Source organism: Dipodomys merriami, unplaced genomic scaffold (assembly GCF_024711535.1).
Source record: "Dipodomys merriami isolate MVZ:Mamm:240054 unplaced genomic scaffold, mDipMer1.0.p SCAF_49, whole genome shotgun sequence".
Lineage (NCBI taxonomy): Eukaryota > Metazoa > Chordata > Mammalia > Rodentia > Heteromyidae > Dipodomys > Dipodomys merriami.
This window is the reverse complement of record NW_027206057.1, coordinates 2,930,925-2,956,668: the sequence shown is the minus strand read 5'-3', so window position 1 is coordinate 2,956,668 and position 25,744 is coordinate 2,930,925. Positions and strand designations below refer to the sequence as shown.

General features: G+C 34.8%; 1 protein-coding gene across 1 annotated transcript in view; it reads left to right on the top strand.

Moving 5' to 3' along the window:
• The window catches only part of Tmeff2 (transmembrane protein with EGF like and two follistatin like domains 2), a 264,679-nt gene extending 240,355 nt beyond the window's left edge, over positions 1 to 24,324 (top strand). Inside the window, exons 8-10 of the mRNA XM_069995691.1 lie at positions 18,993 to 19,116; positions 20,469 to 20,627; positions 23,930 to 24,324. Coding sequence (XP_069851792.1) covers positions 18,993 to 19,116; positions 20,469 to 20,627; positions 23,930 to 24,026 — 380 coding nt within the window. The 3' untranslated portion in view covers positions 24,027 to 24,324. The remainder of the gene's footprint in view (positions 1 to 18,992; positions 19,117 to 20,468; positions 20,628 to 23,929) is intronic.
• The last annotated feature ends 1,420 nt before the right edge of the window (positions 24,325 to 25,744 follow it).

Genomic DNA, 25,744 nt, shown 5'->3' with positions numbered 1-25,744 from the left:
GACACACTTGTAAAGTGGCTGAGACGTACTGGACCACAGAACTGCTGACCCTATGGTAGAGTTAGACACCCCATGGGTGAGCTGGAGCAATACCCTCACCCCGTGTGCTGCTTTGTAGCAGGCAGTAAGACAGCTTTTGTGGACTGGGACACAATCTTTCATCCTTTACTCTGAGCTCCCTGGTGCAACTAGATCCTCTATGAGCCATGCTTACTCTCTCATCTAGAGGTTGTGTTGGAGAAGGTGGGGGAAGTACTGGGTTTGGCAGGTACTCTACCACTTGAAGTCTCAGCTCTTTTTTGTTGTTGTTTGTTTTTTTGATAGGGGATCATGTTTTTGCCTGGAGCCAGCCTTGGATAACTCTTCTTGCCTATACTTCTCATGTAGCTGAGATTACAGATATGTACTGCTGCTCTCAGCTTGTTTGGAATGAGGATTCTTGCCAGCTTTTTGCCTACATTGGCAAAAACCATGATCCTCTCCATCTCAGTTTCCCAAGTTGTTGGGATTGCAGGAGTGTGCGACCATGCTTAGCACTTTTTGTTTAGATTAGTCCAAAAGCATATACTCTTTATGTTGTTTTGTTTTGTGTTCATTTGTCAAATCTGGTTCCCACTTAAACGTCTGGACCCCAGGGTTGATGTCTTCCCTCTAGAAATGATGGTGATTAAAACAGGCACTTTCATTTACTAAGCGCTTTGTAAAGGCCAGGTACTCTGCTAACTAAATATTTTACATTTCAAATCTTATGTACTGGTTACATAGATGAGTTTAAAATAGCCTTAACTCATTGGGAACTTACTGTGTGCCAGACATTGTTATAAATCTTACAAACTGGCACTAGCCTATGGTCACAAAACCAGGACCAAAGGGAAACTTAAATAAGAAGGTTTGAACCTTGATCCTCAATAGTCACAGCTCCCAAACCTGAGAACTTACTAGCACACAAATGTTTCTGGATAAGCCCTGCTTTCTCATTCACTTTTGAGTCTGCCCACAGTCATTCCATGTGTAATGGGGGCATCTGTCTCCACTCTCCAGATGTGAAAAGAGCCACACAGGAGTTGGGACTTGCCTTAGATCTCACAACTGGTGAGCAGAGGCACTAGATTCAAATCCAGTCAATTTGTCACCATTACTTCTCATTTGTAGGAGAAATGAGATGACTTTTTAGTGTTTCAAATAGTCACTGTCAATGTGTGTTTGATTCAAAAAACATATCAATTATGTATCGTGAAGATTAACTAAACATGTTTTATGCAGAGTATATCCTAAAATACCCTGAAATGCTCAAAGAATAAAAGAGAAATGATTTGCCTAAAGCTCTTCCAGCTCATGTACATTTCTCTGGAATGCTCTACTTTGAAAAGCTGTTGAAAAGCTTGTATGGTTCCAACTTTGTGTGGCAGAAAGACAGAAGGAACCCAAGACTGCACAGCTGTTCCTCTGCTATGCATACTTCATCGTCTCTGTATGAAATTGATCTTCTTTAGCTGGTGCAGGAGATTCATGGTTCCAAATTGTAGATGGAGATCCCTATATTGTAAATTGGACAGTACACTGGAATGACAGCCTTGTTACCACTAACCACAGTCAGGACACTGCAATATTTGCCTCCAGTGATGCAAAATTAATATCAAGTAAAAAATATGAATGTTCATGACTCTTAAAAGCAATGAGCCCACTCCTGACACTACCAGCTGTGATAGAAAAGATCACTAATTTCTTATAGAAATATTTCCATAAGATCGTGGTTAGAGGCTAAACAAACTGTTTCCAAAAACCAATGTGAAGATATGAAGGCAACTAGTGGATAGTTCAGTGTAGGTAACTTAGAAAAAGTAGCATTTTCTCTCTGCCCAAGATAAGGTCCCTATCGGTAGCCCAGGTGAGCCTTGAACTCAAAATCCTCTAGTCTCAGTCTCCCAAATTCTCAGATCACACATTGTTATTACAATAGGTTGTTATTAGTAAACAATGAAAAGTTCTGAAATGAAATAAGAGTGATGTCTTAAACTTGAAAACTTCATTATTCTCTGTTAGGCATTTTTTTTACTTGCTTAGAATTACACAATGTCCTTTTCAATTAAATTGTAATGAAAAAGTAATACTTATTTTTGAAAATTATCTCTACTGCATTCAAATAATCGCTGTCAACTTTTTTTAAATAAGTTTTTTTTATTGGGAAAATACTGTTCAGTGGGGTTACAGTTACATGAGCAAGCTAATGAGTACATTTCTTATCCAGCATTGTTGCCTCCTCCTTTGTTTTATTTCTACAATCCCATCCCTCCCACCTCCTCAACTACACTCCCCACTCCCTACTCCACCCCCCACCTAAATTGTAAAGTTCATTTTGCAACATAGCATCTTGTACATCTCATTGTTGCAATGGGTCAATCTGTATCCCCATTTAAACAATTTGTTTTTCCTCTTCCCCCACCCAAATTATATCAACATCAAAAACAGTGAAAACAAGGGTTATACCATGGGGGAGGGACATACAAAGCAACAAAAAAAAATCACATGGTACCTTATAAATACGTTAGAAACAATAGGAAGGAAGGAAAAAAAACCACTTGTCAACTTTTGATGACCTTCCTTTCAGATTTATTAAGAATACTTTCTACATAATATATTCATTAGTCTCCTTTTTTATTTATTTATTTATTCTCGTACTCTGACCTGGCTTTGTCACTCAAGCCTGGTGCTCTACCACTGTAGCCACACCTCTACTTCCAGATTTTTATTGATTAATTGGAGATAAATGTCTTACAGACTTTTCTGTCTGGGTTGGTGTGAAACCCCAGTCCTCAGATCTCAGACTCCTGCATAACCAGCATTGCAGTTGTGAGCCACCAGAGTCTCATTCATTTTTTATGTTATCAAAACTTTTCATTTTCTAGAGTTGAATTTTTTTTATCATTTTATTATACTATAATTGCTTTATTTTCACTGTAAATTTGGGTAATTTCTTATTTGCTAGCAATGGATGGTATTATAATAATATCTTTGCAATAATAGTTCCCAACTTTTGAGGTCCTTGATATACTCCTTTTTTTTTAATTTGTACCCTATTCTCAGTGATATCTTAAATCCTTGTTTCTTCATTATCATCCACAATGTAAGACAGGGCTTAGTGACTCCAGTTCCTCTCCAGAAATTACTAAATAGCCTCCCATGTAAACCACATTGAGCTTAACTGCCCTGTTATCTAAGGCGCAGCTTTTAGACATGGCCCAAAATGATTTACCTAAAGAAAGTGAAAAGAAAAGAAAATAGATGGAACCAAAAAGACCAGAAGTAAACAAAACATTGATAGCAGTTTTCTTGCAGTTATAAAGTTTGGGGTACTTTCTTTTGTTCTTTTACTAGCTATATTTTTCTTATTCTCAACTCCATGTGAATTGCTTTTATGAGGAAAACTATCCAATATACTTTATTTTTAAGAAAACAACAAAGTATAGAACTAAGCAATTTAGCCCTTTCCCGAACCCACATGCTTTCACAAAGAATGATACAGCTTCAATATGTCAGTGAAGCACCTATGTTATGACTGTACCTAGAAACACAAGTTGGAAAGGAAGACAATCAGAGTGATCTCTCCAGGCAAAAAAAAAACCAACAACAACAACAACAACACAGCAAAACATTTCTCTCTCAATTATCTATACCTTTCAGACAAAATTGTTTTCTGGCTTGGAATTATCCAGATGACTGCCTCTTTCATTTTTCCCCTAACTCTGTATGTACAATTCTAAGACAATTCTTTACCATTGAAACATTATAATGGAAACATTAAAAATGAGAACACACAGAAAAATTGGATGTGCTTATATGAGAAATCTTGCTACTATCTTGGTAACTTTTCTATAAATCTAAATCTATTTTAAGACAGACTTTAAAAGTTAGACACACATGGTGTCTGGAGCTAGTTCTCTGCCTTTAACCCACTGTGTGACATTAAGCTCGAAGTGAACATTTCTGGCTTCAGTCTCAATTCATCAAGAAAAACAAACATGCATACATAGCATGCACTTCAGTGTATCTGTTTCATGTATATGTGTATGGCTGTATACATATATGACTGCATGCACACACATGCAGTATTATTGTCTTGAACTAAAGAGAGATAAAATATGAAAAAATTGCAAGAATTAAATCATAAAATAATCATATTGCTTAATAATATTTTGACCAAAAGAGACCTTTGTTATGTAATGAAAATTGAAGATGGTGATAGTGCAGACTTCTTATCTTTAAAGCACTCTCATGCTCTTGTAATAAATTTTTCAAAAAGAGAGAAATACTTTGCTTAAAAGCATTCCTCAGCAATGTTTCTTCATCATCTAAATTCCCTTTCATTCTGTAGTGTTTCTTACCTTGCCTTTAAATTTGCATCTCCCAGTTCCTGGTAGGCATTCTAAATGTCCTTCCTGTGGGATATTACATAGCTGTAGGTTTCTATTTAATAATCATTATTTTCCTAAGATTATTTAGTAGACATTTCACTCTGATGAGTTTTCTTCTAAACTATAAATTCTTTTCAGTTTACCTAAATTCTACAGTTTTCCAAAATAAGCCATGAGGTTCCTGACATGCTTATATGTTGAAGATTAAGTGTTTTATATTTCCGTTTCTTAAAAAAAGCATTTTTTAAGATAAAATCTTGCTATGAGGTCTTGAATTTTCAACTCTCTTGTCTCAACATACAAAGGCTTAAAATTACAGGCGTGTGTCACGATGGCTGGCTATGGTTATTCCACCCATTTTGCAACAAACAAGCAAGTCATATTGAACCACCTTCAAGGTATCTGTACAACAGAAGGGCTTTTAGTTTTAGTTTTTCGTTTTGTGTTTTTCTCTCCCTCTCTACCCAAGTCCAAAATTTAAACATGGTCTTTTATAATACTGTACTGGTCTACTGTTTGTGTTGTCTGCTTCTTCTATGTTCCTCAATTAAAGAGGATATGCTCAAAACTATCCAAATGGTTTTCCATTGCTTTTGAAATTCAAGTAACACTTCTTAGCCTGGCAGAGTTCTGCACAGAATGTATCCTGCTTATCTTTCTTTCTTTTGTCTCCTCTCTCTCTCTCTCTCTCTCTCTCTCTCTCTCTCTCTCTCTCTCTCTCTCTCTCTCTCTCTCTCTCCCCCCTCTCTCGCTCTCTCCTCTCTCTCTCTCCCTCTCTCTCTCTCTCCCTCTCTTTCTCTCTCTCTCCCTCTCCCTTTCTCTCTCTCTTTTTCTCTCTCTTTCTCTCTCTCTCTCTCTTTCTCCCTCCCCCCTTAACATCTCTCTCTCTGACTATTCAGAACAGTCTCTCCTCTGCATGCTGCTCACTCAATTAGGAGATCTTTGTGGGCTCTTCACCTGATCAGCTTCCTTCTTCGATTTCCTTTTCCCTAACTCTCTAAAATTAAGTCTCCTACCCTAGCATTCTGTATCTGAATTCCTTATTTTTCCTTGCAGCATTTCAATTTAGATGTTTGGCTTTTGCCTGTTTGTTTATTGTCCAACTCACTCATACATATTGCCTGCAGAAAAGAAACTGCAAGAAAGAAACTAGCTGACTCACCACTTACCTCCCATACTTGTAGTACTTAGCCCTTGGGAGGAAACCAGTCAATACTTTTTAAGTGACTGAGTCAATTGATGAATTAATTACTTACAGATAGAATTAAGTTCTAGTAAATTTAGATTCCTTATGAGAAGAATCATGTTTCTTATCTTTTCAGGATTCAAAAAAGAAAAACCCTACCCGGTCCCATATCAAGATCCAAAAGTTGTGGGTTGATATTAACAATTTTATTTTTTATTGTGTATTAAACTAAAGTAGTTGTACAAAGGAGATTCCATTTAACAAAGCAGTTTATAGATACACTGCATCTTGATCAGTGTTACCCCCTTCAATATTCTTATCCCTTTTGACCCATCCCTTCCCTTACTTTTCTTAATTTTGTGGTATATACAATGAATTTTGACTGCATTCTCTCCACTTCCTCCTTTCATTCATCCACCCATCTCTCCTTCTTCTTGCATGTGCCCAGCTCCTGGTACTGATTTTCTTGAGCTTTGACCTAGTATTTCTAAAAAAAATTATAGTAGTTGCATTCTCCATAGAATCTATTATACTCAGTTAATTCATTTGTAACCATTTGTACACTGTTCAGAGTGTTTATTTATAGATTGATAGGTACATTCTATCTACCACAAATGAGAGCAATCATGCAACCTTTGTTTTTCCAGGTCTGGCTTACTTCACTAATATAATTTTTTTCCAATTTTAAATAAATTTTAAACAAGGAAAACTTGGAGGATTATTTATTTACTTACGCCATACTCCACTCCCATCTCTGAATATATTCATTTTGTGCTATTGCTGTTTCTATTTCTGAACAATTGGTTCTCTGAAAGTCCCAATTGTAAATGTCAGCTATTCATTTCTACGGACAAAATAGGTGTTTTACTCTCTCCAAACTCAAGTTTGTACATGTTTCATAATCCCCATTGATTTCTTGAGTGGCTAACCATGTACTTAGAGAGTGTAAATTATACAGTACGATTGTGCTAGACCCAGTAAAAGGTAGATGAATACTATGAGACACAAAGTCCCATTTAGTTAGTAACTAATTTCAAGTCCTAAATGAAGTCCATGTGGAAAGAAGTTGCTGAGATCTATATGCTATCCTCAACTACTTCTACGGTAAACTTTTTTTGCACTTGCAACCTAGAAACCACATGTTCAAAACTGGGAATTTAAAGAAATCAATAGCTCTCAAAACCACTGGGACTATTTGAGATTTTCAAAAAACAATTCCATTTAAGTGAAGGATAACATTTCAAATATAGAAATAATTTTTTGTCTTTCTTAATGGACTACTCTAAACTTCCATCTTTCTTAAAGAAAAGGTATCAAATGAACTCTAACATAATCTGGGTCATAATTCCATATGAATATCAGTTTTCAAGAGACAGAGTTACTAGGTGACCACCCTCTAGACTTGACCCACAATCTTCCTACCATGGATATCATTTTGCTTCTTAATCATTTGCTTCTTTCCAATTTTTTTTGCTTCTTTCCGAATTAATGCAAAGTGCCATTGTTCAGTGGCTAAGTGCACAATGTAAAATGACTGCTTTTATAATATGAATGAACAAATTCAACTAGAAGGAACTGCCTTCTGAAAAGGATTTCTCCTTTCCAAAAAAATTGGTTATTACAATTATTTCAGACATTTATACCTTCAAAACTTATATGTTGTTGCTAATGCTATGAACCACTAAAGCCTTAATAGAACCTTACATTAAGGCTAACATTTAGATTCTCATCCAAATTGAGAACCTTTTGAGAGTGAAAAAGGACACTATTAATCAATATACCAGGAAAGCAAACATAAATTAAGATTTTCCAGGTCATATACCAGCTAGAACCCATTTTTCAGCTCAGTCTTTCTGATTCCATATGGACTGCTTAACAATATAAGAGTTTTGCTGGTAAATGATAACTGGATTAGTTGCTAAGGGTACCATAACAAACTACTGAAAACTAGGTGATCTAATAGAAGTTTATTTAACCTCACAGTTGTAGGAACTGAAAGTATGAAATTTAGAGAAAGGCAAGACCATACCTCCACACAAAGGGAAAATCTTGCTTTGCCTCTTTCAGGTACTGTTGTCTCCTGTTTGCCTTAGTTTGTAAGTGGCATAACCAATATGAAGCACTGATTTCAAACTCCAGTACTACACACACACACACACACACACACACACACACACACACACACACACACACACACACACACACACACACACACACATACACACACACACACACACACACACACACACACTACTTCTACTCCTATCTTCAACAGTAGTTCTTATTCTACTTAAACACCAGATATTTGAGGAATTGACATGGGTCAACATACACTGGAGAAATACCATAAAAACAAAATATTTATTCTAGGCATAAACTCTTTAGAAGTTAATTATTAACCAAAACTCAAAAATTCAGTCTTAGTGTTGAGTGTTTAACTTTTAAAAATCAACTTTATCTAAGATGCCTCTTTAAAATATCAAACCCAGCTTCAGAAATACTCATAACACAATCAATTATATTTGTTGCTCAAAATTATTTTCCCCTATCCTTGACTATTAGAAGAGACTGCATACCTTCTAGTTCCTTTGAGAATAACTGACATTACTTTGGTCAGATACCATCATATAGCAGTACTTCAAATTTGTACATGGTTTCTAATCACTACAATTTCTTTTACCATCCTTTCTTGGCCATGCCATCACCTAGAAGAAATATACAAACACATTCACATTTTCTCATACTTGCTCTTTGAATTCATGTATAGGTGTTCTTGTTGTTTATAATTAAGAACACATTTTTCTTTCATGGATTTTTGTTTTTTGTTTTGTTTTTGCATTTCACTGAAGAATAAGCTGCATAACAAATGTAGCATTAACCTATGTACCTGGGCCTGTCATACTGAATATGTATACTTGTTGAAAAGCATTTTTTCCCTTCTGTACTTTATCTTATAGTTGGGACTGGTTGTGCTTATATAGGTATGTCACCTCTCTGAAATTTGAGGCATTTGATGTGAACAAACAAAAGCAATCTTTTTTATCAATGCCATCACCCCAAGATACTTTTGTAAGGGCGTTATGGTAACAAGAATATCTCCTAAGAGGATTGGGTTCTGGGATATGCAAATACTAAGATGCTACTCAATTATCTAGTATTGTGTAATAGTTTTAATTGTGGCTGCCTACAATTTCTAGACTAGGCAGTTTCTAGGCAGTATTCCATAATACAAAACACTTCTAGGTTTTAGAAGTTCTCTTACCACTCATTTTGTGAAACTTTTATTTAGTTCCTTTCATATTTTCCCCCAGAAGTTCAGCTTTAAAACAGTTGCCATAGAGATTTATATATTACTCCTGGTGTCTTTTCTCAAGCACTTTTGAGAAAAAGCTATACCTTTGTTCCTAAGTTGAAGAAACTATAAAAGCTCTCCAGTTCTTATGGAGTGCTCTTATAGAAGAAGCTGATTGCTAACCTTACTCATTGCAATTACCATCAAGTATATCTGTGCTTGCAGTTTGGAGTTTATCGGCTGTCATCATAAAATAGTCTTAGGTATAAGTATAAATGAATGATTATATTCAGGAACAGAAAACTAAAGGAAAAAATGTTTTATTAATTTATAATTGTGGTTTCTATTTTGAAATGGTTTTCTTTTTCAGTTTGTTGATTTTTTTCTAGCACTAGGGTTTGAACACAGAGCCTTACCCTTTTTTGGCAGGTGCTCTACCACTTGATCCATATTTCCAGTACTTTGTTCACTGGTTATTTTTAAGGCAGTGTTCCCTTTATTTCCAGTTGCCGGGGCTACAATCCTCTGTTTGTGCTTCCCACTGTAGCTGGCAGTGACAGACAGAGCATGCCTAGTGGCCTCCAGCAATTGTACTTCACCTACCTGGAACAGCATATACACCACACCCAGTCACTGGTTGAGATGGAGTTTCTCAAACTTTTATACCCAGACTGGACTCAAATGACAATCCATTGATTTCTACCTTCCAAGTAGTTAAAATTAAAGGATTGAGCTACCATGTGTGACTTTTTTCTTTTTTACTGAAGACTGAACTCCCAATTCCATGATTTCTCTACCACTATTTTGCTTTTCAGATGGGGCCTTCCTAACTGCCTGGGCTGACTTTGAACCCATAAGTCTTCTGCCTCTGCCTTCACAACTGTAACTTGGGTTACAGTTACCTACTACCATGCCTAGCTAGAAGATTCCTTTTGTATTGTCTTATAAAAGTTCGACATTTCTTACAATAAATACTGCACAATACTGGACAATAAATACTGCAGAATATGAATGATTCTATCAATTCAGAATTGGAGGTACATAGTTCTATGGTTTTTGGTTACCACATGAGTAAAAATGCAATTATTACACATGGAAGAACAGAAGTCTAGAGTCCTCACTGTCCAAATAAAGGCGCTCATAAATCCTTCATTTAAATCTTCTATCCATGTTTAACAGAGGGCAAATTCTTTTGAGGAACAGATTATCTGTTCATTTCTCTATTGAGCTGCTCCTCAGAAAACAGCATTCTTTCTATGGATCCATTTCTAGAATCTGTACTGCTCCCCTGTAGCGGATCCTCCTCTTTTCCTCACAGCTCTGACTGCCATTTCAATCATTTTCTAATTTGCAATTTTTCTCTGCAAACAACTGCTCCAATGATACCAGGTTAAGATTTATTTTGATATAGTTTCTGGATATTTCCCTGGCATCTTCCCCATGCTGGCTGTCTATCTAAGTGAAAACACCTCCTCAAAATTGTCCTATATTACAAAATTTTGTTTATCATTGTCTCTGTGCTCTGTTCTGTGTTAATGTAGTCTACAGCAGTAATTGTAAATATCAGCTATATTACCTGCCTTTACAAAGGACTTTCTGAACTGTGCCACCTAGAGAAGCAAACAACAGTGACTGATTGGTGTGAAAAGTGCTGGAAACTGGGAGAAGTGTTAGGTAGGAGAAGCAGCAAGCTGAGGTAAGGGAAACAGGAGAACTCCATAGAAGTTTTTTACAGGAAGAAAGTCAGTGATGAGATTTAATGATAAGTAGGTTTGGGGGCCAAGAAATAGGAGAAACATGAGCATTGCTGGCAAAGCAAACAACATACTGAAAGGCCAGAGGGGAGAAAGTTTTATATAAGGAGTGTAAAAGGAGTTGGAAGAATTACAAATCATGAGTTGAAAAACTGAGGAAAGATTCCAAACGGTCATCTGCGTAACACTATAATTTGACTCACTGAATGCATAATGAGGAATAACTTGAGAACTGTATCATAGAAGGTGGGTGATTATAAGAAGCTATGATTTACTCATATTTTTCTTCTAAAAGCTCACTTCAGTTGTAATATGAAAAATTGATCTGGGGAAAAGTAAGATTAAATGTCAGATTGGTGGGTTGCTGAGCAGTGATGATCTGATTTAAGTGAATAGCAGTAGAAATGTGGAGGAATAGACAAATTTGGGAGAAAGATATTTAGGAAATAGAACTCACAGACCTTGGTAATTCACTCAATTACAATTGAAGTGAAATTGGATTTCTAGTTTGGGTCAATAAGTGGATAAATATGCCTGGAGAAGAAGCAGTGGGAAGAAAATGGAAAGAGATTCTGATGAGTTTGAAGTGCCTGGCAGACATAAGCACCTTGATGCATACCTACAAAACTATAAGGGTGCAACAACTCCTATAAAGGTAACCTAAGCTGATTAATCATTATTTGGAAGAAGTCAAAGATGGTGATGCAAGCCTTGGGTGAGAATGAGCCCTTTTTCTCAGTGAGAATATTTAAAACACAAAATAAGCCTTAGAAAACTGTCGACATTTATAAATCTGTTGGAAAATAGAGGCCTACAAATTGGACGAAGAAAGAAAAAACAAGAGAAAAGAAAAGAGGTCAGTGACATTATGGCAACCAAAGATAATAGGACTTCAGACAGGTAGAAGTGGTCAACTCTAAGAAACATTACTGATATTATTGAGAGGTGGAGGCAATTGGGTCTGAAAAGAGATAAGCTGGTTTAGCAACAGAGATGGTTCTGTTGTTCCTGGTCATCATAAGTTGTCTGAAAATTATGGCCTGGAAATTGCAGGTTATAACTGTCTGAGTGGATGGTAAATCCTTTGTATCAGTGTTTAAAGATAATAAAAATATAATTTAAAAAATAGGGGGTTTTACAATAAAAATAAATAAATAAATAGGGGGAAGTGAACAAAAAGAGATAACACTTTTAAGAAGCTTATCTGTCAGGGAGAAGGACATAGATTGAGAAGTTTTAAACTTTACCACAAAAGACATTTTAAAATATCTAAATGCTGACAGGAAGAAGGAAATAGCAAAAGAAAGTTCAAGACAAAGGAGAATCAGGAGCAAATGGGTGGAGAGAACCTTTGAGAAAAGATAGGAATGGGATTCATGATGGCTTTGGCTGAGATGAGATACTTTTTCACCTACCCTGGGGTAAAAATAAAGAAACAGAAACTAATTGGTATTCAGAGCAGCAGTATGATCCAGGAAAGATAAAAAAAAATCAGGAATCATAAAAGAAAATGATCAATAAGGTATGGAGGCCAGATGCTGTCTTGTGTTTTAATCAGTCTGTAACTGCATACTCTTCTTGCGATTCTGCCATAAATCCTGAGTTTGCCCTCAGTCCTGTTGATCAGATGTCTCCATTTTCTAACACAAGAAATTAATCCATTTGAGCTTGAATATACAAAAGTGGGAAATCATATAAGTCTACCTTGATGGATTATATATTTTTATCAATTGTTTAATTGTATCAATACAATGGAAGTACTACTGTGAGTATTCTGATGCAATTGTAGGCATATTTGTTATTACTTTATCTGAAAAATCTGTTTCCTTGGCTGTACTTAGAAGAAAAAAAGCAAAATCATTAGGAGAGAACAGATACAGCATATTCTGTGTGACATAAACACAGTATCAGACACAGAGTAGCTATACAAGAAGCATAAAAAAATTACTGAAAGAGGTGTTCTGGCTTTTTTACCTGTTTCTATTTTAATAAAACTTTTGCCTTCATGATGTTCCAGTAAATGCCGCAGTCTCAAACGAGCATGCTCTGTGAATTCATAACTTTCGGTCATAGAGGAAAACAAATGTGTCACCTGATAAGGCTATCTTGACTATTAATTCATTCCCGAATACAAAGCCTAAGAAGTCAGAAGCTTGACTCACACAGCTCAGATGGTTAAATGGATGTGCCCTGAACCCATTTCTTCTTTTTACTATTGCTTAGTGTCATGTTTAGAATTGTCACTAAAGACATTCACTGAGAAAGGTTGCCTACATTAAACACTGGACAAATAAATTTGGCCAGAAATGCATTGATTTAGTTTAAGACAAAAGAAGATTCTTAATATAAAACAGTGGCTTCCTATATTTTTTTCTCTCTCTACAGTTTATAGCTTTGTTTTCTGAGGGTAGCTTAAAAGTAAAAAGAGATGACCAGCAAAGGTATAGTGGGGAGAGCTGTGGAAAACTTCCCCCAATAAGCTCAAGAAAATACCATCTTTGGACTCTCAAGCTAATGATGATAGATTTCCACTCTTCCCAAGGCTGAATATTAATGGAAGTGTTGACAAAGCCACCTAAAGTTGCATAAAACATTGTATTTTTAAAAGGTCTTCAAGCTAAATCCTCTAAACCTATAAGAGTTGCCCACTTGCTGAGAGTTAATAGGCTCTTCTTAACTGAATAGTGCAGTTTGAAGAGGACTATTAAAGATGAAACAAAACCTCCTAGAGGCAGACTTTCTTCACTCCTTGGAGAACTTGCCATCCAATGTCAGACAGAGTATTTACAAGGCAAAATATAGAGCAAACCAAAAATGATAGGTAGATAGATAGATAGATAGATAGATAGATAGATAGATAGATAGATAGATAGATAGATAGAGCTAGATAGATGTGTGTTTTTCTTAGAGATTTCTAACCAAACTTTTGTAAGTCTTGTTATATCAAATCCTTAAAATTATAGTGGTGGTATTATAAGTGTCATAGGATAGAATATTACATTAAAAATCTCCCCCCCAAACACAAATTTCAAATTTATGTGTTAATCTAGGTAAATACATTGCCAGTAGAAACTGAGATATTAAAACACCCTTAAATAAGCATCCAGTATTGTTGCATTTAAGTCACCCTACTCCTCAGATATTAGTGCTTCCATGGTAAGAAAAGGAATTTGTCTACATTCCCATCCACACTGTTTCTGATTCACACTACTATCGAATTAAAAATTTTAAGATCCTGTAATTTGAATTATACTTCTGAAAGAAACAGAATAGTCTGACTTGTAAATGGGATGTTGCCTTCATATCATTTGAAGAAGTTGGTCCCTGTCTTAAAATTATTTTCCTAAATCATTAATAGAGATTAAATGACTGGGACTCTTATGACTGAAGTGCTACTCTTCAACAAATAAATAAATAAAGTTAGGAGTTAAATATATCTTTAGATGCCTCTGCGTCCCTTGCACTAAGCTGTTGCTCTTAGCTAGCTTTCTTACTTGAAAATGCTTAAAAAGAGGCTTCAAAAGGGAGAGACTTCTCATTTGCTCATCTGTACCTTTAAGAAGTTATGACAGTAACTGAGGCTACTATGGAATTTGTTAGTTTACAGGAACTCATGTCGCATTATATTCAGAACCAGTTCAATAGGAAGGAACACTTCTCTAGTCTTTAAAAGACTTCAGCTGCAATTCAAGCCAGATAGGAGATTTTTATTGCAACCTTGTATGTTCATACCTGATGAGGACAAGAAATCATATGAATGGTCTATTTGTGCCCAGATCTACTCCAATCACCAACAAGGACAATCATAACTTTACTTCAAATTCATAATTCACTTCCATCCTGGGAATAATGTACATATAATGGGGAGTAAGATATTTCTCCTTTTCTACTATATTAAATAAAATTATTTTCCAATGTCTTTGGCAACACAGCAAGAAGGAGGGAAAGGGTAAAAAAATCAATCAGAACAGGTACAAGAGTTTCCCAGTAACCATACTAAATATGAAAAATGGCAGCATCATGTAAACATATTCCACATTGAAAAATTCTGGCTCTCTTGAAACATATAACATATTTTGTGTGCCCACAGAACAAGACAGGTGAAAGATAATAAACAAAACTGAAGTTCTCACATACATGTGCTTGTCAAGATAACAAATGATATTAAAGGATGATGTCAAAAATTGAACTTAGATACATAAAGTATATTACTCCCCAAAAGGATTGCTATCCATAGTAATTTTATCCATAATCATTTTATGCTAGAATGAAACATTGTCAAAATTTTGAGATTTTTATATTTTTTGAAAAATAAAATACCCCATAATGAAAGCAAAAATAATTTCATATGCAATCAATATCTTTTTGTAGTCTATCAAATACAATGTTTTTCAATAAATTTAATAAATACTTATTAGTAATGTGTGAATACAATGTAAGTGAATATTTCTTTCAGAGTTCATAGGACCATAATGTCTAAAATGCTCCAATCCACTATTAATAGCACATTGCATATCTCTGAGAAATAGCTATATAGCATTTTTTCAGTACCACCAGAGACTCACCACATCACCACACAATGATGAGCATTTGCCCACTACAGAGTTTGAGTACTTTAAAATGAGCAGTAGCAATCTGCTTTCCTAAAGTGTCTCCTTAATCCTTGATTTTAACACTTCCTTGGGGTCTTGCCAAATTATCCTGAAGTCTTTACACCAAACCCAGGCCCTTTGGGGGAGTCAGTGACATAACAGATTTGAATTTATTTGAAATAAAAACCTAAGTAAATCTAGGTAGGGTAGCATTAGAAAATATCATCTGACTGGCCCCAAGAGACCTTCCAATGTGTGCAATGATTAATGATTGGTCTTTCAGCTATGAAGATATTCAGTATTTTTTCATATTTATTTTATTAAACATCAAAATTATGAAGAAAGGTGACTTATGCTCCTTGAAAGTGCTCAGAGATTCAAATGAAATATTCAACTCGCAACTGAAGAATATTTTTAAGTTTTACTGTTACAGCTAGTCCCTAGTTGTAGGCTACACAAAAGTGAAATTATTTTATAAGAGAGTAGAGTATCAGAACAAGAGAAATGGGTAGACTGTGAATGTATGAATAGCATCAGACACTAATGGCATGGCACATCTGTTTCTAACTGGGAAGTTTACTAGCTCTGTTTTCTTTTCAGGGCATATAGCCCTGGACAGCACTTGAATAGATGACAGGACTTGACTTTCAAACTTTTTTGGTCAGGCCCTAACCCTTTTTCAAAGAGAAGCCTTCTTTCTTTAGATACATTCGTGTTTCTGTCTTAATCCATAAGGTACTGCTTTAATAGATTCATTCTCTGAATATTTTATTTCCAGTTTCAGAAGGGAAGAAAATGATAGGAGTAATGGTAAACACATATGCATACATGTGTACACATACATGCACACACACACACACACACACACACACACACAGAGCACTCTGAGCTGTATTGATTTAAGTAGAAACTGCTAAGTTTGCCTTTGTTCCCTTCCTATCCACTTACAAATGACTTGCAGTAAGGTGAGGCTTTGCCATTTGCCATCTTTCCTGTCTTATTGGCTTTCTCTATCACTTTCTCACAAGTACCAGGGCAGAAACAATTATGTGTAGCTGTGCTTTAGAGCAGTCTACTTCAGCAGCTCTTGACCAGTGTTGACTAGCAATGGGCACGTGGCCCTATTAGCTCTGCTACAAATAACTCAAGTTATACCAGAGATTGTCTCATAAAAGGGTCAAGATGTCCTTCAGAACGAACCATTTGTAAACATTTAAACAGGAATCTGGTTGAGGATTTTAAACAGAGGCATGAAGAGTTCCTGTCATCACCACTGTCTATCTCTTAGAAGAAAGAGCATACCCCTTGAATCTCTTTTTTTAAATGGATGACAGAGAAATCAATGTCTAAGTCATCCACTGCTAGAGGACACATGCAGCATTTCACAAGCTCATTTTTATCTAATTTTAAATCTTTAATTGTGCTATTGTTGTTTTAATACTCAGCATGCATAAGCTTCTGAAATCACTGATATTCATCATGGTTCATATGTATATTTGTTTGGGAAATTAGATTTTTTGTGTTTCTGCTCTTCTTAATAATACTTAAATATCATTTCTACTATTGCATTACTAGAAGTGGTTGTATATTCAGGTTTTCAATCAACTGGTTTACTTGGTTGGATTGACTATAAATTTGTTGACATATATTGATGACTCTTCATTTTCTTGCCCAGGGATCATTTCTTCTACTCATTTATTTTCAATCTCTCTACTACTTACTTGATGGAATCCTATAAGCAGCACAGCAGAGCACTCCAAGCTCATAAGGAATGGTATAAACTAATTAGCACATTTTATGATGGAAACTATTCCCCACCCACATGATCATTATGGTAGGATAATAAACCAGCTCTTAACACCAAGGCAATAACTTCATAGAAACAAGCACTTATTTGGCCCTTGGACTTCAGTTCATAGTTGTGGATATGTCTCAAATATAGAAACAAGCTGTAATTATGGGTTGGGGTATAGGGTTAAAAATTAAAAAATGGATTTTTGAATTAAGGGAAACCTTGATCTTCTCATGTAGCTGACAGAAAGAAAAATAGCCCTTTAATAAGGCATGTTTGAAAAATACTTGACTAAAAAAGACAATGTGCAACAGAATTGCAGAAAGGTCACAAAAATTTTCCCTGTGTGCAGGTGTGCAGAAGCACTCTAGGGTTATTAACACTACAGGAATAAGATACAGACATAAGGTGAAAATCAGTACTGATTTATCTCATCAGTAGTAGAAGTGACAAATACCCATGATAAAGTTTGCTTTAAATAGCAGGTTTGACTACTCTTCTTCTTGTCCCCTGATCATAATACAAAGTAAACCTCATCTTCTTCATGACTATAAAATACTGCAAGATGGATGCAACAATTATGGAATCTCTGCTTCCATTTTTTTAAATTTAATTTTATTTTATTTGTGAACATACTGTACAGAGGGGTTACAGTTACATGGGCAGGATAATGTGTACATTTCTTACCAAGCATTGCACCCTCCTCCTTTGGTTTACCCTTCACATCCCTTCCCAGCTTCCCCCCTCCCCCCAATCCCAATCCTTCTCCTTCCCCTCCCCCCCCCCGCCCCGCACCGACATTGTTCTTAAATGTCTTTTTAAAACATGATAAAATGAAACTTCTTAATCTGAAAGAAAAGGGTTCATTTTCAGTTGCATTTTTCTTTGTTTAAATTTTACAAAATATTTCTAATACAGGCTATAGTGTATGAATTAAAATCTACTTTAAGCATGCTGTATGCACCATGTGAATATATCATTCTGAACATTTGCACTTTTAGTAGCTTTATTTTTGGCAATAAAAATGTACAGATTAATTATTTCTATAGCTTTAGCTTGTGTTTAATAACTTTCTTTGATGTATGTTTGTTGCTTCAAACAATACATTTTGCTTATTTCAGTAATTATATACCTGAAAATAGAATATTAATTAAGAGATAGTAGATGGAAGAATTCCAAAACCATCACAGGCAACAATTTTGTGTGTGTGTAAGTGATGGATAGGTAGTATATTTTTATAAAAGGGATCAAGTATGCTGAAGGAATATGCCAAAATAACTGAAAAGAGTTGTAGTTACTTTGAAAGAAGTTTGAAATGTTGAAAATTACCAGAAGCATTGAAATTATTTGCTTGTATGGATATGGATAAAATTAATGTATCATACACGGCTTAAATCTTGGTTCTATTTATTTTGCATAAATACAATTTGATGTTTCTTTTGAAAAAATGTGTGAATGCTGGTAAAAATATCATGGTAGATTTTAAAATCGAAAAGAATACATTAGTTTGGTATTTGCATTTGGTTTGGAAAATGTCTGTTTAACAATTGAATGTGGCCAAATTTTAACTTTTAAGCTCTCGCATTGAGAAAGTTTCAAGCTACTACAGGAATTTACTATTAGGGACATTATGCTGTGCTTTGAAATTTTTTTAAAAAACGTCTCCTTGGATTATTTTATGATCAATGTAGTGTCTCTACACAAGGGAAGTTCAGTCTTAAAAGTCATAAAAACATCACTGGCTGTTAAAGATGGAAGAAATTGTATAAAAGCATGAAAAGTACTAGATAATTTTGTAGTTTCACCTTTAAACATGATTGTAAAGATGTTTTTTTTTTCAATTCTCCTCCTCTCTTTCTTCGGAAGCTTTACCTACTGTTGCTCTGCTTCTTACTATAATGGATGATCTTACTGAGCTAAGAAAGTGTTTACAGGGGGTACTTGCTTTTTATCTGTATTCACAGAGAATGCTAACAAATTAGAAGAAAGTGCCAGAGAACACCACATACCTTGTCCAGAACACTACAATGGCTTCTGTATGCATGGAAAGTGTGAACATTCCATCAATATGCAAGAGCCATCTTGCAGGTAATGTTTCCATTCTTTAAACATTTATAGTTCATAAAGTAAAAGTATACAACTCAAATATTAAATATTTTTGTAAGATTAGTTGGCCTTTTGCTATTTTAGATATTCACATGGGGACCAGCAACAAAACTTCTCTGCCTCTTTACACACACACACACACACACACACACACATGAAAACATAAGATGTGCATGTCTTAGATACACAGCTTATTTGTCATACATCATGATACATTAACTCGTGTGCCAAAATTTTAAAATGTGTTTTGCTTTTATGCACAGGCTACTCTTTATTAGTCACCACTCTTTCCGCTGCACCTAGAGCAGTGCTTGGCATTTCCCACTAAATATTTCTTAAATGAATTACTTTAGAGTTCTCATCCTTTCCAAAGTACTGCAGATCCTCTAACAAATGCCATCAAACTAAGTTTTACTAGGCACTCGCTCTTTTCTATGCATCTGCTATCCACAGAGCCTGGTGTAGTAAGATGATTAGTCACACCTACACGGTTTTAAGCTAAGTAGAGACACAACAAAATTACTTGTCTGGATTTAGTTTATAAATATCTGTTGAGTATTCATATCTAGGATATATGGTTATTATTTCCAAGATGGCAAAGCTAAAATGAAAAACAACAAATATATTTACATTTAAATGAATACACAAAGGGTGTATAGTTTTTTTTAAAAAAGGCTTCAATATGTAGGTATAGAACAGAAGAGCTCACACTCTCCTGCTCTTTCTCTCTGTTCCTTTCTCCCTCCCATTCCTCTCCTCCTCTCCTATTCCTTCTTCCCCTTCACCACTTATCCCCCTCTCCCACCATCAACAACTGCCTTGCTTTTGCTTATAACGTGCCATCTCCTGAAGTCAGACATTAAACCTACCTGATACCCAAAAGACCTCTGAATGTAGTTATAAAAAAAACTCAGTCAAATACTAAGATAGATTGCAAAGCAATGACAAGTTGACCCCTTTCACAAATATGTAATGAAATTTCTCACTTCATTGACAAGTTCTTATTTTAATATGCATATTTTCTACCTAAATTTTTCAGAGGATTTGGGTGAGGTAGATAGATCATTCATTCTCAGAGTTTATCTCAGCTGGTTAAATATTTAAGTCTCCAACATCAGCAAATGACTTTTAACCAGCAAATTAAAGAAATGATTCTTGCTGAATTTCTGGTCCTAATATTTTTCAATATTTTATAGACAATAGGATGGAGGATATTTCATATGTTGTCATTAGAAACAATTTTTTGTTTTTCAAGTAAACATGTTAAGTAGAGTTCTTTTCTCCAAAGAAGAATTCAGCAGCTGCAGGTAACTGGACACTACCATTTCTTCTAGGTGTGATGCTGGTTATACTGGACAACACTGTGAAAAAAAGGACTACAGTGTTCTGTATGTTGTTCCTGGTCCTGTACGGTTTCAGTATGTCTTAATCGCAGCTGTGATTGGAACAATTCAGATTGCTGTCATCTGTGTGGTGGTCCTCTGCATCACAAGGTCAGTCACTAACCTTGATGGTCACACACATAATGAGCTGTGCTGATCTTGCTTTCTAAGTCAGATTTCTCTGGTTGTGAATCCCCTCATTGATCTACATCCACTCATTCTCCATAAGTCTCATCTTCTCATTTTAAGAGCATTTGAATAGCCAAATGGAAAGTATGGATTTTCATGTTGGACTGTTTATTTCTGTATTTTTGATGAGGATTATTCATTTTCTAAGCAAATGTCTGTTTTCTCTGACATATAAAGCCAACCACTTTTAAAATAAGGTTTTGTCTTTTAGTTAGAAATAGGTTAGCCCTTATTCAGGCTTTTAATAACCTATTTAAATGATCAGTATTTTCTAATCTAGGCCAGTATGCCAAACGAGATCATAGCAGATTTTTAAATAAGATTTCCAAAGTACTAAATTATGGCTTTTATTTATAACACTTCTCATTCTAAATAAGTCTCCATTTTAACATACTTGGTATAAACAACAAATACTTTTTATCTGAAAATTCTAACCACAAAATTTGCACAGTTACAATGAGAAAGATAATGTTACAGGAAATGAAGACCTTTGATAAAGGGAGAAACATGCAGAGATTATCACAATTTTTTTTGAAACTGCAAGTCCAATTGAAAGGTAATTGTTTCATGGAGAAGCAGATTGAGAGAGAAAAGAAATTTCACCCAGTTTCAATGGGAATATAAACTCTGACTGATTAATGATGTTTGATGTTTAGCTTGGATTTCAGGATTGAGGCCAGGGACTTCTTTAACTATGTTAGTGTGCAAACCCATGGTAACCAAGAATTAGATTCTAAACCAAATGCATCATTTATGTCCTGTGTGACCAGAGAAGTTATTGAAGATATTTCTTTTCTGACCTGATTTCACTTTCCTTGAAAAAGTTCCCATGAAGTTCTTTAAGATTTTCGTCAAATCCATGAGGCATTTAGACTGCCACTCATCTGTACACCTCTACAGTAAATCAGAATGATTCCAAAAACTTATTTTCAAAAAGCAAGAAAATAAAAAGTACTGTATCTTTAGAAAATAAAAGCCATAATACATCTTAGTATCTTGTATTGCACTACCTTCTTTGGGGACAAGTGTGGAGTTTGCTCTTGAAAAAGACAGAATATGGTTCATAAATCCTTCCCTGGCCTAAAGGCTTAAGGGAAGATCATTGACTGGAGCTTTGTGCTGCTTTAAGCCAAGTCAAGTTCATCATCTCGACTTTCACGTTTAGATGCCAAGCAAATCAATGGATTATATTAAAATAGACTCTGAGAAATATAAAGATAACTCATGAAGCCAAAAATATTAACCATAAAAAGATAGAAAAGATACTAAAAACACAGGAAATTATACTATACTATTCTAAGGTTCTTAAGTTTCTACAGTCAAGGCAAGCTCTGAAAAACTCATATTTAATGGAGATAATATCATAAAAATTTGTTCTTTACATAATGGAAAAGGCCAAAACTTCAAATCCATCAGCAGATATTTTCAATTCTGCTATTGATCAGTTTCATTCTCATACATATAAAAATAAACGAAATATACTTTTCCTTTACCAGGAATTATGTATATGTTATGAGTGTCATATATTTATATATTAATATATGTATGTGCACAGGCATACACACACATATATATCGGCATTTAATAACATTACAAAGAATGTGCAAATCTCCTAATTTTCAAGGTCAAAACCGTGAGCTATCAGAGGTCATCAAAGTATTATGTTTGCTTAGCCGAACAATAAGAGTAAAAAATGGAATCAAGTGGCCCAGTGCCAGAGCTTGTACATTTTACCGCTGGTCATATTGCCTTTATACTGGTCAGGATTCTGTGTATTCCTATATTCAAGATTACCAAAACTGAGCTTCAAATTAGAGTAAGTTTTGTTTTCAAGGTATATGGCCTTTTTTGTCTTCTATGTTAAATTTAAAGGAAGCCTTATGTTCTATTTACTTTTGAGAGAGAAATGGCATAAAAACATTTTGGTAATGAATTTTTAATCTCTCTTTTGAACAGCAAACATCCCAAAGCCTTCCCAACAATCATAGTAGTCAATAAATTACACTAATTCCTACAATGTATTCATTTTATTTGTTCAAAGACACTCTATTTAGAAACCAGACTTTTCATCTAGGCTATCTATATATACCTGGTAAATGTGTTTTTCCTGGTGACCTGTTAAGACCTATTCCAAAATATCCAGCACTTTTGTAGAGATTACTTCATTTTCTTCATTTAAAAAATGTTATTTGACATAGTCTCTCCTCTTTTCTATTTCTTTGTTCTTAATTCCTTCCTCCTTTTTTCTGTATATTTTATCCAAACACCTGCCTCTTCTCTAACAATCTGTGCTAGAGAAATATGAAAATATACAGACATGTTCCAAAATGAAAAGAGCTGCCATGTTGAGAAATTAAACTTTCAGTCTTTACCTTTAGCTCCTACTTGCTGGAAATGCAATTTCCAGCTCCATTCTCATTTTTAAAGATACATCTAAAAGAAACACACACACACACACACACACACACACACACACACACATGTAAACACACTGCATGTGTATGTATGTGTATATTCATGTATATTTTCCAATGTCCCATAGCTTGCTGAAATGTTATTTTATATGAACGTTATATTGTCCTTGCTTGCATGATCAAAGCTATCTTTTATTGCACTAAAAAAACAATAGACCAGAGGTTTTTCAGGTACTTTACCTGCAGATTAGCTTTTTATAGAAGCTACACAATTAGTATCAATTTCTGTTTCTACTTTATAGTATTGATGCACAAAAAAGAACATATTATGCCAAACTAAAACATTTTTTTCAATTACATATCAGATAATAACTGTTGGCTCGTCATCTTGTATGATAAAATTTAGCTTGTAGCATTGAAATGTCAATAAAACATTCATCCTTAAGACATTTGAATATGAATTTGTTGAAGACCTTTAAAGTGAGATAAGATGAGATCAGGCTTGCTGGATTGCATTGTACTGAGGAGTCTATCCATTGTGCCTTAATGAGTGAGCAGCTGGGAATGAGGTAAACGTATTTCTGTTCAACCTCCACTTCTGTTCTTCGATTCTCAACAGAAGCCCAAAGACAACCACAAGGAGAAGCCAAAACTAACTTTTACAAAGTAATCCCAGATCTACTAGTCATTAATTCTTTCATCTGACATATGTAAATAATTTGCATAATCTACAGTTCTGCTCTGTGATTATAGGACCAAACTTTAAGTAATCACATTAGACTAAGATTTCTGAACTTTCCAACCTTCTAGGAAATGCCCCAGAAGCAACAGAATTCACAGACAGAAGCAAAATACAGGGCACTACAGTTCAGACAACACAACCAGAGCGTCCACGAGGTTAATTTAAAGGGAGCATGTTTCACAGTGACTGGACAACTAACACCTTGGACTACACAATACAGTATTATAGACAAAAGATAAGACAAAAGATCTACACATGTTGCCTTGCATTTGTGGTAATCTACACCAATGAAAACATGTACTACAGCTATATTTGATTATGTATGGATATATTTGAAATAGTATACATTGTCTTGATGTTTTTCTGTAATGTAAATAAACTATTTATATCACACAATATAGTTTTTTCTTTCCCATGTATTTGTTATATATAATAAATACTCAGTGATGAGAAAAAAATGGCATTCTTAAATTTGCAGTATTTCATAACTGTAAATATAACCAAACAAGTAAAATCTGTAAAGGTCCTGCTATTTCATCTTTCTGCACATCTTCAGACAGCACATTAGTTTGTACAGGACTCAGTGGCTAGATTTTGAGTGATTCTAAGATCAAGGGAAATGATGGTTATTGGAAAAGAGAAAAAATAATTTGCTTTATATCAAGTGGGGATAAAATATTTCAGATCTTTGAATCATCTGTATTTCATCTACTTTCTTCCCTGGTCTTCCATTTTCATTCCCAGAGCAGAAAGATCTCTGACATATAAATTAAATCAAAGGTGAAGGGGAGGGAAAATGTTTTATAACTTGTAAAGGAAAGGGTTTTTACTGGGGAAGATTCTAAGCTTGGAATCTCTCAATTAAGTGCATATGTCCAAAGGGTCCTAAATAAGTTACATATTAACTATACACACTGTGGCAAACTCTATTCTATTTAGATGAGAAGAATTAATAACATCATTAAATGGGAAATACAAAAATTACAACTTCCTGGGAGAACTTTGCTCTATTTATAGTTTATATTTTTTGAAATGGTATTAGAACAAACAAATATCCCATGAATTGCTTTATGGCTAATAAGGCATCATTATTTAAAATGGAGCTAAGACATAAAAACAGGAAAATATGTTTTTTTGTTTTGTGTTTCTATTTGTCAGTCATGGGGCCTGAACTCTGGGCCTGGGCTCTGTTCCTCTGTTCTTCTAGTGCTTTACCACTTGAGACACAGCACCACTTCTGTTTTTAGCTACTTATGTGGTGCTGAGGAATCAAACCCAGGGCCTCGTGCATGCAAGGCAAGCACTCTACCACTGAGCCACCTTCTCAGCCCCAGGAAAATATGTTTTGGAGCATATAAGAAAGAAAATCCTCAAGAGTTGAAAAGACCTTAAAGGAAAGCTGATGCTGGTATTTATTTTTTTCAGATTTGCACACACACAGATGTGTAGGAAAAAAATTCTGAGCATTCTCAAAGAATAAGATGAAATAACAATTCAAATAATTTCTTTATCATCATTTATTTGCACATTGCTTCCATGGTTCCTATGGGTAATTTAAATGAAGTTCCCTTTGTCTTATTCAAATGATCCTTGCATAGACTGAAAGAAATTATATCTACTCCTATGCCCTTGCAAAATCAGACACAAACATTAAATCAGAATGCTTTGAATATTAAAACATTCAGTGAAAAAAAAACACAAATTTTCTAGAGCAATATTTAAGGTATTGTTAACATATAAATAAAAGTGACAATCCAAGCAGGATTTCGGATTTTGAAAAATGTGGCTTTGTAAGTTACTCATCAGTTTGAAAATCATGAATGTACTGACAAATGCAACACAGTGTTCCTATGAATGGATCCTATGATACTTACACAAGACAA